General features: G+C 39.8%; 2 protein-coding genes across 3 annotated transcripts in view; both read right to left on the bottom strand.

The window, feature by feature from the left end:
• sardh (sarcosine dehydrogenase) overlaps nt 1-9137 on the bottom strand; it is a 42117-nt gene extending 32980 nt beyond the window's left edge. Inside the window, exons 1-6 of one of the 2 annotated variants that reach the window (XM_053241402.1) lie at nt 8872-9137; nt 6142-6484; nt 5258-5436; nt 4574-4753; nt 3466-3589; nt 1635-1735 (exon numbers count right to left, since the gene is read on the bottom strand). In XM_053241402.1, coding sequence (XP_053097377.1) covers nt 1635-1735; nt 3466-3589; nt 4574-4753; nt 5258-5436; nt 6142-6463 — 906 coding nt within the window. In that variant the 5' untranslated portion in view covers nt 6464-6484; nt 8872-9137. The remainder of the gene's footprint in view (nt 1-1634; nt 1736-3465; nt 3590-4573; nt 4754-5257; nt 5437-6141; nt 6485-8871) is intronic. The other variant, XM_026942634.3, reaches the window with a different exon arrangement.
• A 6298-nt stretch (nt 9138-15435) lies between these two features.
• Nucleotides 15436-19068, bottom strand: part of cercam (cerebral endothelial cell adhesion molecule) — a 13922-nt gene continuing 10289 nt past the window's right edge. The window contains exons 10-12 of the mRNA XM_026942864.3: nt 18931-19058; nt 18330-18533; nt 15436-16884 (exon numbers count right to left, since the gene is read on the bottom strand). Of these exons, the coding sequence (XP_026798665.3) occupies nt 16650-16884; nt 18330-18533; nt 18931-19058 (567 nt within the window). The 3' untranslated portion in view covers nt 15436-16649. The remainder of the gene's footprint in view (nt 16885-18329; nt 18534-18930; nt 19059-19068) is intronic.

Raw genomic sequence — 19068 nt, 5'->3', positions numbered from 1 at the left:
GTTACAGAGGGGACAGATGGATATGTTACAGAAGGAAGGTACAGAGGGGATGGTGTAGTTACAGAGGGGACAGATGGATATGTTACAGAAGGGAGAGTACAGAGGGGATGGTGTAGTTACAGAGGGGACAGATGGATATGTTACAGAAGGAAGGTACAGAGGGGATGGTGTAGTTACAGAGGGAACAGATGGATATGTTACAGAAGGAAGGTACAGAGGGGATGGTGTAGTTACAGAGGGGACAGATGGATATGTTACAGAAGGGAAGGTACAGAGAGGGTGGTGTAGTTACAGAAGGGACAGATGGATATGTTACAGAAGGGAAGGTACAGAGGGGATGGTGTAGTTACAGAGGGGACAGATGGATATGTCACAGAAGGGAAGGTACAGAGGGGATGGTGTAGTTACAGAGGGGACAGATGGATATGTTACAGAAGGGAGAATAGAGAGGGGGTGGTGTAGTTACAGAGGGGACAGATGGATATGTTACAGAAGGAAGGTACAGAGGGGATGGTGTAGTTACAGAGGGGACAGATGGATATGTTACAGAAGGAAGGTACAGAGGGGATGGTGTAGTTACAGAGGGGACAGATGGATATGTTACAGAAGGAAGGTACAGAGGGGATGGTGTAGTTACAGAGGGGACAGATGGATATGTTACAGAAGGAAGGTACAGAGGGGATGGTGTAGTTACAGAGGGGACAGATGGATATGTTACAGAGAGGAAGGTACATAGGGGGTGGTGTAGTTACAGAGGGGACAGATGGATATGTTACAGAAGGGAGGGTACAGAGGGGATGGTGTAGTTACAGAGGGGACAGATGGATATGTTACAGAGAGGAAGGTACATAGGGGGTGGTGTAGTTACAGAGGGGACAGATGGATATGTTACAGAAGGGAGGGTACAGAGGGGGTGGTGTAGTTACAGAGGGAACAGATGGATATGTTACAGAAGGAAGGTACAGAGGGGATGGTGTAGTTACAGAGGGGACAGATGGATATGTTACAGAAGGAAGGTACAGAGGGGATGGTGTAGTTACAGAGGGGACAGATGGATATGTTACAGAAGGAAGGTACAGAGGGGATGGTGTAGTTACAGAGGGGACAGATGGATATGTTACAGAAGGGAGGGTACAGAGGGATGGTGTAGTTACAGAGGGGACAGATGGATATGTTACAGAGAGGAAGGTACAGAGGGGATGGTGTAGTTACAGAGGGGACAGATGGATATGTTACAGAAGGAAGGTACAGAGGGGATGGCATAGTTACAGAGGGGACAGATGGATATGTTACAGAAGGGAAGGTACAGAGGGGGTGGTGTAGTTACAGAGGGGGCAGATGGATATGTTACAGAAGGAAGGTACAGAGGGGATGGTGTAGTTACAGAAGGGACAGATGGATATGTTACAGAAGGGAGGGTACAGAGGGGATGGTGTAGTTACAGAGGGGACAGATGGATATGTTACAGAAGGGAAGGTAAAGTTACTGTTACACAGGGGGCGGCACAGAGAGACGTTACAGAGGGGAAGGTACGTGGTTGAGGTTACAGGGACGGCGTTAACAGTTACAGAGGGAAACACTGCAGATGGAGCATTGTGAAGGAGACATTACAGTTACAGAGGAGATGATGTCACCTGAATCCCCTCGATCCTCTCCGTCACCACATAGGCATGATGCATAGCAATGAGAGGAACATTCACTCCAGCCATCTTCCCCAGTTTAGTGGCCCACACACCTGAGAAAGCAGAGACAACACCATTCATTAACCAGGACTCACAATACAGGAGAAACACATCACATACATGGACAACTCAACCCTTTCCTTGTTCATTTCAGTACAACCCAGTGAGCAAAGGCTCACCTTAGTGGAGCAATCACACCTAGTGAAAGCTAGCGAAACATGACCTGGTGAGCAAAAGCTTTCCTAGCAAGCGTAGCTACTATGGAACCCTGTAACTGTGTTTAGTTGCTTGAGTGATGTCACAGGCAAAGTCTTAGATAAATGGCTGTCAATCAAATGTGCTCGTTAGAATACTAGGCCACGCCCTGTACCTCAGTTCTCAGATTGGTTTGATCAGAGAGTTCATTTGCTTGTTATAGTATTTTATCATGTTTACGTCCTGTTTTCTCAAATCAAACACTTAAGGTCTATTACCATACAAATATATAAAATAATTTACATGATTCCCATCATAATTAATTTGGCATTATCAGTTCCTTACACCAGGCCAGTGAATTTTAATTAATTCTAAAGTTACCTGCCGTGCCCTTAATCAGTCATCACAGTTTCGCTCTCCAAAAATTAAATAAATAAATAAATAAATAAATCATTAATTACGCATGCAGTCATGAACGGAGCTTCTCTCTGACTTGATTATATTAAAGGACTTCTTAAAAGATGAGCAGAAGGACACTTGACACTTGACCAATCAGAGGCAAACCAGATGGAAAACATTTTAAATTGGTTTAATTTTTAAATCTGGTGGAAATAAATGCATCAGGTTAACTTTGCTCTTCAGTGGCGACCTTTTCAGAGGTCAAACACAACTTTTTACAAACAGATGAGGTCTGAACCAGCACTAATCTCCATTCTGTGTTTAATAGCACCATCCGCAATGTGTAAGCCAGGAGCGCCCTCTTCTGGTCTCGCACGAAAATACATGCACAAACACAGAGCACTAAACTGACTCCACATAAATTTATAAGATGTATCTTCAGACCCCTCGTTTTTCAGATCTTCTCACATCCACAGACTCAATCAACGCTTGTCTGTCTCACTGTCGGTGGTCCGTCATATGTGGTCAGAACAGTGATCTGTCCTGTAGGTCAGTCACCCTCCTGCACTCTCGCCCGACCTTCAGAGTGTCTTATATAAGATAAATTGCTGGATTTATTAAGGGAATATTTTTTATTGGACACACTGACGAATTTATTGAGAGTATGCAGTTTTTAGTTTATTACTAGGCGTTTTGTTCTAGGTTTTTGTATCTACTGTTTACCATATTTAGTTAATTTCACAAATTTAACTCACAAAGCTCCCAGCATGCAGATGCCCTGTTCAACTCAGCCTAAAGCACCTCAGTTCTTCAATAAATACTTCAATTATTCTACTTACAAAATCCTTAATGTATTCCTTAACAAATATTCAAATAAATGGTTAAATAAAGTGTTAAGTATTGGTTCATTTATTTATTTGTAGTAATCCTAACATTTATTTTACATTTTTTATGAAAAGATATTAAAGGTTATTTTGATGGATTGATGGTAAGATGTTTTCATTTTTTCTTTTGTGGTGAAAAAAAGCAAAGGAAAGTAAATGGAAACTAGCTTCCACAGTAGCTTAGTGTATTTCCTAATAACCTTGAACTCCTGCAGTGTTGAAAATAAATTAAATAATTAAATTTAAGCTGAATGAAGTGTAATGAAATGAGAGAAGGAAAGAGTGTAAGGTGCTGTGATATAAACCTGCGCAGTTCACTACACAGGGGGTCTCAACGGTCCCAAAATCTGTTTCCACTGCCTTCACTCTCCTCACACCCATGTGGTCCGTCTTCACCTGGATGCCCGTCACGGGACAGTTCTCTATCACCTGCAGTCAGGAAGCAGAATTATTTCATAGCAAGTTAAACGAATTATTAACTGCAGTCCTGTCTGAAACATCACGCTTAGTAAAAAAGTAATTTAAAAAAAAAAAAAAAAAAAAAAAAAAAAAAAAACCTTAACTGTGGGGTCCTTTATCATGTACTTCATATTCTAAAACTTATGGAAGGCGTCTCCAGTGCAAGTGCTTTGTTTTTGACACAAGAAAGTCTTCAGGAAAATGGAGATTACGCTTTTGCAGTTTCTCAGTAACATTTTTTTGTCTTATCGACGTCAGGAACTAACTTGTCTCATGGATATTACACAACATTAACGTAACTATAAAAATAGATAAAAGTATAATGTGTCATTCTTTAATAACTAAATTGTAATCCTTGACAAATTGTTGTGGTATAAGAGGAATAAAACCTGGAGAAGTGCTGTTATAGGAAAATAATCAAGTATGGGATGGTAACAGTAAGTCTGCTTCATCACACCACCCTGTCACTCAGTGTTTTACTGTAATCACTACACATTTATCACTCACAAAACATATATTTAACTTTGCATGGTTTCAGGAAGGGAAAAAAATCCAATCTGGCAACCCTGGGTGTAAATTGCCAGGAAACTCATCAGTTTAATGCTTAACAGAAATTCTATAAGTAGACAAAGTTCCTTGACTAAAGTTCCTATGGGAAAATAAAATCTTTGGGCTAGCAAAGTATCTGAGATAAAATAATATTCTTGAAGTAAAAAACAAACAAACAAAAAAAAAACATATCTGAGATAATTTTCCCAAAGTAAAATAAAGCTCCAGAGCTAAGGTTCCTGAGCTGAAGTAAAGTTTCTGGACTAAAGTTCCTAAATAATGAATATGTTACTGTGCAGATTAATATACTGTATACTCAGAATTACACTGTTTAACTGTAACTGTGCGCTATAACGCATGATCGCTCCACTGAACGTAACCCGGCAGAGAGCTGCTCTGTGGTACCGTGGCTCCGCGGGCCGTGGCTGCTCTGGACAGGGTGGTACAGGTACCAGCAGGGTCCATAGTGCCGTCTTTGGGGACGTACAGAGTCCCGTACAGATCCTTCACGTTCATCAGGGGGTAAAGCTCTTTGGTTTCTGCAGGTGAGAGCACATACGACTCGATCCCGTACACCTTCCCCAACTGGAAAAGCAGAAAGAAGAACCAACATAACTAATAAATAAAGCTACAAACCACTACAAAACCCATATTTTTCCAAGTGCACAGACACAAGTACAGATTTTTCTGTGTTCTTTTTTAAGAAAAAGGAGCTGAACATCTGTTGAGCATATGACAGGGTAGTGTTATTGCATCATAAAGTATAAGAGCCAATCAGGTTCCAGTATGCAAATGAGTTATTACACCCGATTGAAAAAGAACGGGTGTTTAGAGTGTGTGGGATTGGCTGCGTTTACCGAGCTGCATTTCATCTGGACGTCTGTGCTTTTGTCTGTTGTTTGGTGAAACCAACAGATCAAATTAATTATAACTTAATATATAAAATAAATGTGGCTTATACGGATTTACAAACAGAGTAAACAGAGGAAAGAAATTTTAGTCGTGGAATGTGTTCTCGGCTCAAACAGATCAGATTAAAACACCTCTTATTTATTAAGAAGCCGAGGGTTTTGACTCGGCGTGACGTACCGACATGAGGCGCTTGTACTCGTCCAGTCTCTGCTTGTTGGAGGCGATAAACAGGCCTCCGTTCTGGATCCAGCCCGTCTCCAGGCCCGTCTCCTCCTCCAGCTCCGAGCTGATCACGTTCCTCGTGTGGGCCAGAAGTTCCACCTCCGTATCACTCGGCCTCAACTGCCACAATAAACCTGAGAGACAGACAGGAGGAGAGTGAGACACGTCATAGTGTTATATCTGTTACTGAGCAAGTCGGACTGTAAATAAATACTGGACTGGGTTCCTGTTCCATTAGTGGGTGGAGCTGATTTAGTGGGCGGAGCTGATATTAAAATGTCTCTGACTCGAGCGGCGTTTCTACCAGAACTTCGGTAAAATAGTGACTGACTGACAAAGTTCACTTCTCATCACATTTTTCTGATGGATTTTGAAACAATTTTATCGTAAAATATAATGTTTCAGATTCAGTTTTATTTATTTATCTACAACAACAGTACTGTTCAGTGTTTTGTTTTTTTCTGGAATATGAACACTACATTTAGCCAAAAGGTGTGTAAATTTTATAGCTATCTAAAACCAAACTAAAATACAAACTTGTTTAGCTTTTAATGAAGGATAACATTCACTGAGTTCAACTTTATTTGATTTACATAAAGTGAACGTACATTAACTGGATTAAACATGTCAAATTATTGACTTTGAAGTGTTTTAGCTTGGCGTATTATAGCCAGAGGAACACAGCAGGTCTGACAGATTGAGTAATAAAACCACATATTTGCTTAAAAGAAGTGCCGGTTTTGAGTGTTAGAACTGTCAGCGTTCTTCAGTTTAAATGTAAAGAGAACTGTTACATGTTACTGTAAATGCTGATCCATGCTGTGTTGTGTTGTGTGTACCTGCAGTGTGCCAGGTCGTCCCCGCTGTCAGTCTGTCCCTCTCCAGCAGCACCACATTGGTCATGCCCATCTTACACAGGTGATAGAGCGTCTGACACCCCAGACTGCCGCCTCCGATCACCACGGCGTCTGCGGATCGGGGCAGAGGTTTGGTGGGTCCTCTTATTCCTTCCTCCTGCTTGAGGGTCTTGGCGTAGGGGACGCTTTTCTCTGTGGTGTGTTCACTCTGGACGCTGTAGCAGCGAGACGCAGGACGGTAAAGCGACCCTAACGGTCGGCGATACGCCACCGCCCTCCGCACTGCGCTCCCCAAGAAGGCCATGACCCCTGTAACAACACGGACCTGAAATCAGCAACAAAAGCGTACGAGCACCGGCTCAGAAAATAAAGGACATAAGCATCAATGGGGTGCTCATATTTGTGACAGTCATATCCCAGCCCTTGTAGGAAATTATACTGGTAGAAGCTAGAGTAAATGTGTTCTGCTCATGTGTTATATTTAATACCAGATAACTATATACTTCAGTCTTAAACAATCTAAACAACAGAAATGAAAAACAGTTCAAGTAAATAAATAAATAGCTCTTTTTCTGTTTTATTTAATACAGTGCCCTTAACTACAGCGGCTTCTTCCTGAAACATTCAAATTCTTAGTTAACAAATCCACAAATGAAATATCAGAAAATAATCAGAAAATATCAGACTTCAAGCCCGAGCGTAGTTTGTTCACAATCACTCCTGCTTGTTCATACAGAATATCGAAAAGAGCACGCACAACATTGCTTTTTTACGACCTGTTTTCTGAAATATTGCATTTCTTTGTCAGTTAGTGCAAAGAACATTCTTCAGATTAGAAATCGCTGAAACAGCAACATGTCAATCAGGATGCACTCTGAGTACAAGTTTTAGTTGTGTGTCGTCTTCAAAAATGGCCTGTGAACTGCAGATATTCCAGTCAGGGGCCTTACGCTTGATAAAAACCATTAACCATTAACAAAATGATATTGTGCAGCCATAATAATAGAATAATACTTTAATGACAATTAATGATGAAGAGTCAGAGACAAAACGATGGAAAATACTGATGTGACAAACATAATCGAGTGTAATTCCCAGGAAATTACTGGGAAGCTAATGTGTGAACAGATGCTGATATGTTAATAGGAAAGAGTATATACAGTCATACTGTTTCTGCCATTAATCTTTTATATCCTTTATATTATATTTTATATTTTTCCTTTTCTGTCTGTATACAAGTAAATTCTGGTTTATGTAAACAAACAGTCGAAAACAGCATTTCATTGCACGCCGTACTGTGTATAGTTGTGTGTGTGACCATAAAATTGGAATTTGAATTTGAGTATGTCATCTTTATAACCATCAGAAGATTGGAGCAATTTCAGAATTTGCTGGATGTTCACGATGAAGATGTAAACTCTTTGTCAGTGAACAAGTTAATAAACTTTCTGACGTGTAAAATCCACCAAATCTGTGGAACATCCCCTCCTGTGCAACCGGAACTTCACTGTAAATATGGATGTCAGATTATATGATGACTATCTCTAACAATCTCCCTGCGATTAAAGAAGATTACTACATTCTGTTTACGTCGTCAATCAGCGTGATCCGGGAATCAGCTCGTGCATAAAACATGAACACACACATTCTTCGAGCTGAGCTTGAGGTAACAAGGAGACTTATTTCTGTCCATTAGCATGTTTCGTTTATGTTTCGTCAATCTCTGTTACCGTATTTGTAGCTGTCTCGTGAGTTTGCCGTCCTCCTATTGGAGGATTTTAGAAGAGTTTCCTAGCATCGCTCACATTCTGAGACTTTAATTAAAAAGATTTCTCACACTGACACGACTTCGTCATCGCCTGTCTTTGGTCGCAGTGGCACGAAATCGGCGGCCGATACTACGAGCGTGTCATATTATGACTTCTTTAAGAGAATTCTTTTACAATGTGTGAGTTAGTGTGACTGTGGAACATTGCACCTGTAAAGCCACCTGCAAAACTGACTAGCTCTGCTGTAGCTGGGGGAGGAGCTGGGGGAGGAGTTGGGGGAGGAGTTAATTTCCAGGCCAGAAAAATACAAACACGCGTTTGAAAAAAAGAAACTGGCGAGATCCACTGTGCAGCAATATTGTGGATGACAGTTTACATACAGTATTTTTAATATCATCTGATTATTCCAAGTGGACAAACACTGTTATTAAAAATGCCACACTGCAGCTTTAAGTGTAACACAAACCTGCAGGTCCATTGGGTTTGTTCTTATTAGTGCTTCTGCATTTCTCCTGGAGCTTTTATTCATTATGACATTAGCAGCAGAAAGCTCAGCAGAGATAGCTGCACACACTCAGATGTTTTATCACCGATGTCTGGGATAATTTTCCACAAAAAAAGCACAAAAAAAAAAAGATGCAAACTTCACACAATGCATTTCAGTGCACGCGCCCCGAGCATGTTTATGCAAACTGTGTGATATTTCCCTTAAATCTTCAATAACAACACTGCCACTAAACTTCACTTCTTTAAACACTGTGCATGCTTCCTCACACACACACACACACACACACACACAACACACAGAAACACTGCACGTGCTGCACAGTAACACAGTAACACACACATTAACACTGTGTTTCAGGGTGTTGAAGTTTCTCTCTGATACTTTAGTGACACACACACACACACACACACACACACACACACACACACAACTCACCGTGCTGCAGGACTTCAATCCTCCAGATTCTCCTCACTGTCCCAAAATGTCGCCTGTGTTCAGATTTCAAACAGCTGAGGGTGTGCAACCATACAGCGTCAAGACATAGCGTGCATACAGTGAGTGTGTGTGTGTGTGTGTGTGTGTGTGGGAATGCAGGGTAAGCAATGTTCATGCAGGAACACACACTCCCACTCACTCACACACACTTGCAGCGAGTTGCAGTGTTTGCTCACGCAGTGAACTACACAGACAACGAGGCATGGGGTGTGTCTCAAATCAACATCTAGTTCCCTTCAGAGTGAAACTCCAAGCTGGAGTGCGGAACCAGAGTATGAGAGTCATCGAGGGGACTCGATTTAGTGGAACACCGAACACCTGACCCAAAGTCAGAGGTGGGAAGTAAAAACTTTGTTTTAGAGGATTTGTACTTTTCATAGTATAAATAAAAATTAATATTTTTTTTATTAATACAAAAAAACAAATAAATAAACAAACCTTTAAAGTCCATGTTACAAATCTTGTTGCAATTTCTATAAACTTTCTTTACATATTAACTTTATTTATGAACTATATTTCAAACATCCAATCAAATCCATGGTAATTTGCATAAAATCACCAACAAACCAATCATCCTTTAGTAAAGTCTGTCTGTCTGTCCGTCTGTCTGTCTGTGTCTGTGTTAAACTGGCTTTACCTACACTGTACGATTTTCAGATCTGTTTTTGACAATAATTGCGCATCGTAAAAAAGAATTCTTTGCTCGTGAGTTGAGATCAGCGATCTTAAAACGCGTAATGTCATGCGTTAACGTTATCGGTGGTTGATTTAGTGCCACTGTGACCAAACAACGACAAAATTGATGACAAGGTTGTGTGAGTGTGAGAAATTTTTAAAATTAAAATCTCTGCTTTGACGCTCGTCTAAAATCGTCCAATAGAAGGAACGGCAAACTCGCGGGGCAGCTACGAATACGTTAAACAATGCCGATAAACAAAACATTCTAACGGACAGAAATAAATCTCCTTATTACCTCAAGCTCACTTTGAAGTGTGTGTGTGTGTGTGTGTGTGCGTGTGTGTTTATGCAGGCCTGTTTTCTCCTGATCACGCTGACTGCTGGCGTAAATGACGTAAACATTTTCCTTAATCGTAGGTCTATCGTTAGAGGATCTTCATCGTATAATGTGACATGGAGAATTCACACTATCACACAGTCTGTTATAGAGCAGAGTTTATTGTCTCATCGCGTACAGTCTGAGGAACGACTTAACTCACCCGCTTGTCATGCACTGAAGTAAAATAAAAAATAAGAACCTGATCTCCTGAACAAATGCGGGTGAATTTTGTTTGATTTCATTCAAAAATAGGTCGTAAGAAAACACACAGGTAGTGAGTCCGGTTGTCCAAGATGGCGGCTCTCAGGTAGTTTTATCAGACTGAGCTGGGGGCGGAGAAAAGGGGCATTGGGGGCGTGTTTATAAAAAGACTGACAGGAGTCCCATGTAAACACAAAGAAGCATTCTAGACCAAAATACACTCATGCTGAGGCCGTGGCTTAAACTATTATTTATTTATCAGTATTTCCCAGGTTATTTATAATAGTAAGAAAAAGGGAAAATATATTATTGCACATTTAAGTGCACTTTGTTCTTGAAGCTGTCCTTTAACTGGAGCTTTTACTGTCCCGGTTAATCAGGACATCAGGACGCTTGCAGAATCAGAAGCCTGGACTGCAGCAAACAGTAACTCAGTGTGTTGTAAGGAAAGATGTCCCGTGGTGTTGGTGCCTGTCCAGAGTCCAGCGCTGGCTGATGAGTTAATTACTCAAACACGTCTCACTTCTCGTTCATCTGAGCAGGAAAACCATCACCGTGTCAGAGAACACACACAGACACAACGCTGGACCTCATGCCTTTAAAAAATCTCTGTCCAGCTCTGTGTTTTCACTCTCCTGTTATCTGAGGAGGCCCTGACCAATGACAGGGAGGCGTTGGCCCTGCAGATCATTTCTGATTGGCTGTCAGATGAGGGCAGGGTTACTAGAGTTCAGCAGTTATCTCAGTGTGAAACAGACTTCTGTTGGAAGCTGGACTGAATTTCTGAGCCTCTGATAACGCGTTCTGTAGCCAAAGTTCAGCCGTGTGGCATTTTTGGATGTAACTGTTGCTTTTATTTAATGTTCTGTATACCATGTGACACATGGAGATCAGCCCGGATTTGACTGAATAACTAAACTATTTCAGACTCTGCTTCAAATGAACCAGAAAAACATTAACACAGTCTCGACTGTTTTTCCAGAACAGCAACATGGCTTGTCTACAAAGCAAAACCTGGAGCTTAGCAGTGAAGGTTCTGAGCTAAGGACCAGAAGCTCGTGAGTTTTAATCCCAAGTCTGAGAAAGAGAAATTTACAGCATGTAATCTCAGCTCCAAAGAGTGCAAAAGTTTGCATCCCCTATGGGTTTTAAATGGAAAAAAGAAAAAAAAACACATCTATATTACAATTTCTCTACAATTTATCTGAATAATGAATAATTAAAGTATATAATAATAACGAAATAAAAAATAATAATGAAATAAAGTTACTGTATTATAAAGTAAATATGGATGTAAAAGAAGATGGAGATATTAATAAAGGTAAAGGGTGGACGTACATATTATTAGCAAACATTTACATCACATTCAGACAGCTGGAGATAAGATTTATTCAACCTTTAATATTTTAGCAACTTCTGTTTCTTCTCTTTCTATTTCTCTCCTCATTTAAAGCTGAAAGGCTGAGATTCTGTTCTCTCTACACTTTCGCTTATCTTCCCTGCTCTAGTTTTTTTTTCTTTTCTGTCTGTGTAAAGTGACCTTGGTTTTGAGAAAGGCACTATATAAAATAGTAATATTTATTATCAGGGTCATGTGAGGAGCAGTGTGTTCATGTTTTTCTGCTCCACTTCCACTAATCGAGTGAAACATGTTACAGCTGAGGCTCCGTATGCCTCAGGTTTTTCCTGACATGCCTCTCTGTTCCTTCCATTCCATCAAATTTACCCAGTGTCACTTTTCCCCAATGAAGTCAACCACACAAGACATGCTTGGTGTCTGGAGTTTGCTTCCTGAGACTTCCTGAGATTTAAACCAGAGCTACGAGGTTAATTAACAGCTAATAAAAGTCTTCGTCAGCTAAAAAGCTTCTGTCTCAACACACATCTCTGACGTGACGTCTCTGACGTGCTGATGTGGTGTAGGACACAGTGGGGTTTCCTGTCATCTATAAACATGAGCTAAACCTCATCATGTAGCTGAACTCTGGAACATTATTCATGTGGCGGCCATTTTGGTTCATCAGGATTACTTTTTTCTCTCAGCCCGGTTCCCTGGAAGGGATGATGATTAAAAAATAGTTCCATGTTGGATTTAAATGTGTAAATATGGTCTCGAACTGCTATTTTACATAAAGATTTCTTTAAAAAGAAATGAGATTTTGAAGATTTGAGCTGTTAGTAGTTATAAACCTCAGGCTTCCACATGACACAGTGCACTATGATACAATCAGATTCAGAAGGAAACGATCTGATGTTTGATGATAACACTGGATCTTCTACGATGCGATACGATGAGATTCTTAAGGCAACGATTTGATATTAAACGATATCACTGAATCTATTATGATACGATATGATTAGATTCATAAACAAATGGTTTAATATTTGATGATATGACAGAATCTGCTACAATACAATAAGATAAGGTTTAAAATCCTCCGATCGAAACGTGACCCACTTTGTTCAGAATCTGGAGTCGGCCTACTGCTAATTAATGAATCATGATGACATACAGTTACAGGCAAATCAGCTTGCTAGTCTATTAATTTATTTACACATCTGTTTAAGAATATGAATCATTTTTACAAACTAGTTGTCTGTCCTTTTTCTTAAAAAATAATACATTGATGATTGTTGTTTTTTAAATTGAAGCATCCAGCCAAATCACCTGATTGTTACAGCCCTACTTGTTAGCTGCATTAAGCAACATTTGACATAACTGTGTAATTTTTCTATTTTTTTTTTAAATACCAAACAATTTCTTTTCAGTAGATGTTTCAGAAATCTGGACAGTGTTCTGTAACTCAAACACACAAATCGTCCTTACATCAGATCCCTCGACTACTCAGTTAACTAATCTGTTCCTGGATTAGATTCTGCTTCACTTGCATTTCCATTGGATTAAAAAAAAAAGTCATTAAATGTACAAACACAACCAGTGTACGATAATGTAATATACAATTCTGATTACTGAATTATGCAACATCCACATTTCAGAGCATTTCCAACCTGAGAAAAAAAAAAGAGCTGACTAATGTGTGTGTGTGTGTATGTGTGTGTGTGTGTTCATCATGTTCAGACGTCTTCACATGGAGACAGGTTTCCTTTACTGCAATGTGGACAGTTATTTAAGACTCCCAGTCCTGGCTCTTAATATAGCTCTGGAGAAAGTCCTGTGGTGGGACAGTGTGAAGGGAAAGTTAGCTCCAGGATTACACTGTCGTTCCCGGAAAATACTTAATGGACTAATTAGAACTGAATTATTTGATCTTAAACACATATAATGTCTGTTTGTTCTACTGTAATTCATCAGAATGAAACCAAAGCCTCATCATTAACCCTAAAATCCTTGTCTTCCAGTAAGATCCACAAAGAACCTGTTGTAGGTATTCAGACCTGTGATGCGCCATCTAGTGGTCATTCCCTGAAACAACACTGCAGTACACACTGCACATTTAAACATAACATTCCCCATTTAATGGAGAAAAAAGTGCTGGGAATATTTTGTGTCAGTGAATGTTCACTCTGTAAGACTTGCTCATAGGTTTTGCATTTCAAAAAGTTTTATTCAAAGTAAAATGCTACTAAAATTGTGTAGATATTGTGGAAAATAATGTAGATTCAATTAAATTAAAGTGCTTCTTAATTATAAAAAGAATCTATTGAGAAACTGTGGACTGAGCAAAATATTATTCCCTAAAATACTAAAGTATCAAAAATGATGCAAGAAATTGAACTAAAATTACACTGAAAAAATAGAGTAAACTTTCAGGCTCATACACTGGGGCCAGGGAAAAGTCTAATTATTAATTATGAGAATGTCTGAACAAGCTTTAAATCAGTTGGATTAAACGTCTAAGAAGATCATTTTGCCAGGCTGGTCCTTCTGCAGCTGAACTACAGCGCCATCTAGCGGGGAAGCTGTTTGTATTTGTATTACAGACAGTTAATGAACCTCAACTGCTGTACTGATCAGAGCTGATCTTATTCATGCAATCACACATTACAGTAATGATCTGATTCAGTCATATGCTTCTGAAATTTTGACAGCTTGTGTATTAGTTACACAAAGTAATGAAATAATAATAATAAAAAAAAAATCAGAACATCACAAACTTTTTCTTCAAAGTGTATTTCAGTATATCTCTGTAACACACCCACATGCCAAAGTCCACTTTAATTCATTTAAAATTACAACATTACTCCCAAGAGACTCGGGACACAAGGCAAGGCTAACTCATCATAGGGCACAATCTCACACACACACCGGACAATTTGGAAATGCCAGTCAGCCTACAACATGTGTCTTTGGACTGGAGGAGGAAACCAGAGTACCCAGAGGAAACCACCGAAGCACAGGGAGAACATGCAAACACCACACACACACACACACACACACACACACACACACACACACACACACACACACACACAGGGCAGAGACAGGATTCAAACCCCGAACCCCAGAGGTACAAGGAAGCCGTGCTAACCACTAAGCCACTCATTATTCTGTAAATTATACATATATTTTTTCCTGGTTATACGTGAACAGATTAATGTGTCTGTATGGAAATACATGTATGTACACATGTTGAAGTGTAACCATGACAACAGACATGCATAAGCATTAGTCCTGCTTCGTTCTCGCCATCACTAAACAAAAATGAATTAGATTGACTTTTACATCAAACAAAAAACACACATCGTCTATTTCTCTAATTTCTCTAATTTCTCTAAATCAAATTTCACCATCAGTGACAATAAAAAAATTACTTCTTTTGATATTGTGTTGACATTTCTCTCTTCTTTATAAACTAAAACTCAATAAAACAGTTGTCAACAAAAAGACAGGTGAACCTTCACCCCAGTCTGAAGTCATGTGCACTCTGGAGCAGGTTTTTCTTTAAAGACCTCTCTGATTTAACGTCATGAAGCTAGATCATCCAAACTGTCTTCAGGTCCCATCCTCCGTGACCTTTCAGCCACCTTCAGCACGAATCAGGACACAACACACTCCTGTCCATCCTCACGAGACTTGGAAATCATGGCACAGCATGGTGATGATTTATTTCTTACCTGGAGTGACGCTCATGTCAGGTGACTTACTGCATAAACTGTCAAAAACATCTGCTTTTTAAAAAGAAAACCCAATCACTTACCATGTGTAATTTCATTATTTAAAAAAAAATATCATCTCTTACCTTATCTGTAATAAACACCAGACTAAAGACTAGTGCAAAAATAAGCACATTATAATAATCATGAAAGATTTATTTAAATGACTCGGAACCAAAACATCATCTGTTACATTATTATACACTTTATTTTAGTGATTTGTGGAGGAAAAATAACCAGAATCTTAACATACGACATCTTTTCATCATCTGCACTTTTTCAGGAGAAAAAGATACGAAGGAGGATGAAAAGGTTCAGGAAATAAATACGAGAAATCACGAGGATGTGGATGATGATGATGATGATGATGATGATGAGGAAACATACCAAACCAACTGGAAATTATACAGAAAAAGAAAATAACTGCCTGTGATTAATATGCATGCACACAGGTACACACTTTGTTCTGTCTCTGATTGTCTTTAGCATGAGACGTGCAAAGTAGCTGTTTTATTGTCTGACTAAATTAGACTTTGGTCATTGTAAATTACGTGTTTAACACTGTTTTATGTATATAGTAATTTTTTTTTTTTACTTTTTTTAAAAAAAAATGAGCAATAAACATTACAAATACTTAAAAATGCTAAATGATTGGGATGCCACCAAGTTTAAAAAACATAAAATAAAAAATAAAACCCTAATGCAACCACATACAGTGCAGCCTGTGGATCTGGATCAGACAAACACAATTTTTGACACTTTCAGAGTTTTTTTTTTTTGTTGTTTGTTTCTGAGCTCATGGATGTTCATATGAGGTGAACCACACAGGACATTTCAACCTTTTTACCCCAAAAGTCTCAGATTTTAGGAAATTAAACCTAATTGATGAGTTGATTGTAGATAATGTGGTCTTTAGATCTGTTCTTACTCAACAAGAGGACCAAAGATGTGATGATCCGCCAGTAAACAGACCAACATGAGACGGAATAAAGTGGAATAAAATCGGAATAAAGTAATAAAAATGAACTGTTTGGTGCATTTTTGTAACAAAAAAAAACTCCAGACCTTCAGGATTTTTCCCAGACTGACTGTTTAAACTTTGCAGCCGTTCTGTGTTCAGTTTTCTTTGCTTTAAAAGGACAAAATTGTGTTAGATTCTGTACAGACTGCACTGTATGTACCTGAGAAGACACACACACAGGTTAAAGGTCTCCTGTTTGTCACAGTTTGCGGTTCCCGGGTGTCCATGTTTAGAAACGTTCTCCGTTGTACGGTGATCTCTCGCACTACACACACGTCCAGAACGTCTCTCTCTGTCTCTCACACACACATTCAGCTCTGTGTTTCACAGCTCGTCCCTGTAGGCGGCGCTCTGAATGCCAGCCGGTGGAGCTCCGCCCTTCAGGCTCTTGTACGAGCCCCTCCAGTCCGTGGGGACGTTATCATCGTCCCACAGCGTGGACGTCTCCGTGTCGCTCACCCACTCCGCATCGCCCGCGTAATGACACGGCTGCACCAGCAGGGGGCTCGCTGAGAACGCCTGCAGGTTCCGGTTCAGGAAGTGGGATTTGTAGTCTTCGCTGTACAAAAGACACAAACACACTCATAAACAGATGAGTATTATTGCCATACATGTTGAATTTAATCCTGCTTCATAACTGGTTTATCCCGCGGCTGAGTAACAGAGTTAACACTTTAATCTCCTATGAGATTTCATTGCTTCTCCTAATAGATGTGTTGAATGTGTGCTTGCCTAAATGTAAGAAAATTCCTTTTTTTAAAAAAAAAAACTGCATGGAGGAGTTTCTGGACCTCAGCTATGTTGCTTTGTGAAGAATATCTCAGATTTGTATAAAATCAGCGATGCTTTCACTGTCATGCTTTCGTTTGATCAAAGACCTCCCCACACGCTCGATTATCACTGCCAATATTTTTATATGAAACGCTCGGCCATCCGTAGCATCAGGTCTGACTCCGCCCCTTTCTCAAATTCCTTACTTAAAGTTCCTCAAAGATTTTAGTGCCACTTATGAGAACTCTTAAAGAATTAGATACACACACACACTGCACTGTGGAGGGATATACAGTATTTTACCAGTAGAAAGAAGCTTCAGAGCTGAGCTACCAGATAATACCACAGTTCTGCACTATTTCTGGACCTTGAGCTTAAAGAGTTTAAAATGAGAAAACCACGCAGCAACCCTAACCACACAAACCTCCCAACTATAAGTTTATTTTAAATCTTAAACATATGGTTATGACAAATTACATCATACAACAGCACAGACTTTTCCAGCCTTTTCCAGAGACACAGAACACTGGATTAGACAGTTTTACTGCAGAGAAACTGGCATTATAGAAACATACCTGAATCCGAAACGCTCTAAAATAGACTTATTAAAAGCAATCCAAGTGTGTTTTTCCACTAATACTGAGTAAGGCAAAAAAAATAAACACTGTGACGTGATGTTATAGGAAAATAATCCATGATGGAGCTGAAGCAGAGTTTCTCTTCCCACCCTGAAGTTGATTATTTTCCTATAACAGTGTTTTATTCCTCTTATACCACAGATTACAATTTTTATTTTATTAAAAATATTCACGTCATGCTTTTTATCCATTTATCGTTACATTTAATGTCTGTGAAACAAGTTAGTTCCTGTTCTCACTTATGTTATAGCAGCTATAAACAGTCGTTCCTTCACCAGTTAATAAGACAAAAAAAAACTTTACCGTGTTACAGAGAAGCGTAAACTCCTCTGTGCTGAAGATGTCAGAAATCTTAAAGTTACAGCTTCACCTCTGACTGTAACAAAGTGCTCACACTGGAGACTCCTTCCATCAATGTTAAATAAACATTTCCTTACAGAAAACTACATTATACCAACGATTACACTCGTTAATGTGGAGCATCTGCTGTACAAGCCCCTGTGAATGAGGAAAATAATCAGCTTCGAGGTGGTCACACTAACCTCACGTCATCACACCACCCCGTCACCTGGTCTGACGCTCTGCTCATACTCACTTGGGATGTTTGTCGTACATGATGGGCAGGAACTCGTCCACAGGAAGCATTTTGGAGATCGGCTCAGCGTTGATCAGCTTCTGAGCTCCCTGCAGTGAGATGGCGTAGGACAGCGTCCAGTACGAATAACCAGCAACCACCAGGTTCTTCACCGTCTCCACCTGCTCCTCCTCACCCGGATTCACCTGCTTCCTGCCCAGGTATCTGAAACACACACACACACACACACACCAGTTCCATCCAGATGTTTCATAATTTTTATTTAAAAGACCAAACCACAGGCAAAAGAAAATGCAAATTGAGTACTAGCATCAACTAACGTCCATCAACTACTATGGTGTGTGTATATAAGCCACATATAGTGAAACATGACATCATCAAAAGAATCCCAGCCAATCAGACACAAGCATGGACGATGATGTCATGTGATCATTTATTCCATCACACCAGACATTAAGCCTCAGCTAAGCTTCAAAAATATTCTCTATATAAGTTTCTGGCTAAAGTTTCTTGCATATCAATTTATCTTTTTTTTTTCTTTTGTAATGAAAAACAATGAGAGGTTTCCACGGCAACGCGTTGACAGACAGGTGTCACTCACATGATGTCCCAGTCGAGCTCGGCTTGCTCCACCTCCTCCATCATCCTCATCAGGCGCCGTTTGAAGTTGCCCTGAAACCGAACATCGTCCTCGAAGATCAGCGCTTTGTCCAGCTGCATGTCCACCATCTGAGAGAGA

This window comes from Pangasianodon hypophthalmus, chromosome 17, assembly GCF_027358585.1.
Source record: "Pangasianodon hypophthalmus isolate fPanHyp1 chromosome 17, fPanHyp1.pri, whole genome shotgun sequence".
Lineage (NCBI taxonomy): Eukaryota > Metazoa > Chordata > Actinopteri > Siluriformes > Pangasiidae > Pangasianodon > Pangasianodon hypophthalmus.
Note: the sequence above shows the minus strand (reverse complement) of the source record. Positions and strands in the feature narration are given on the sequence as shown.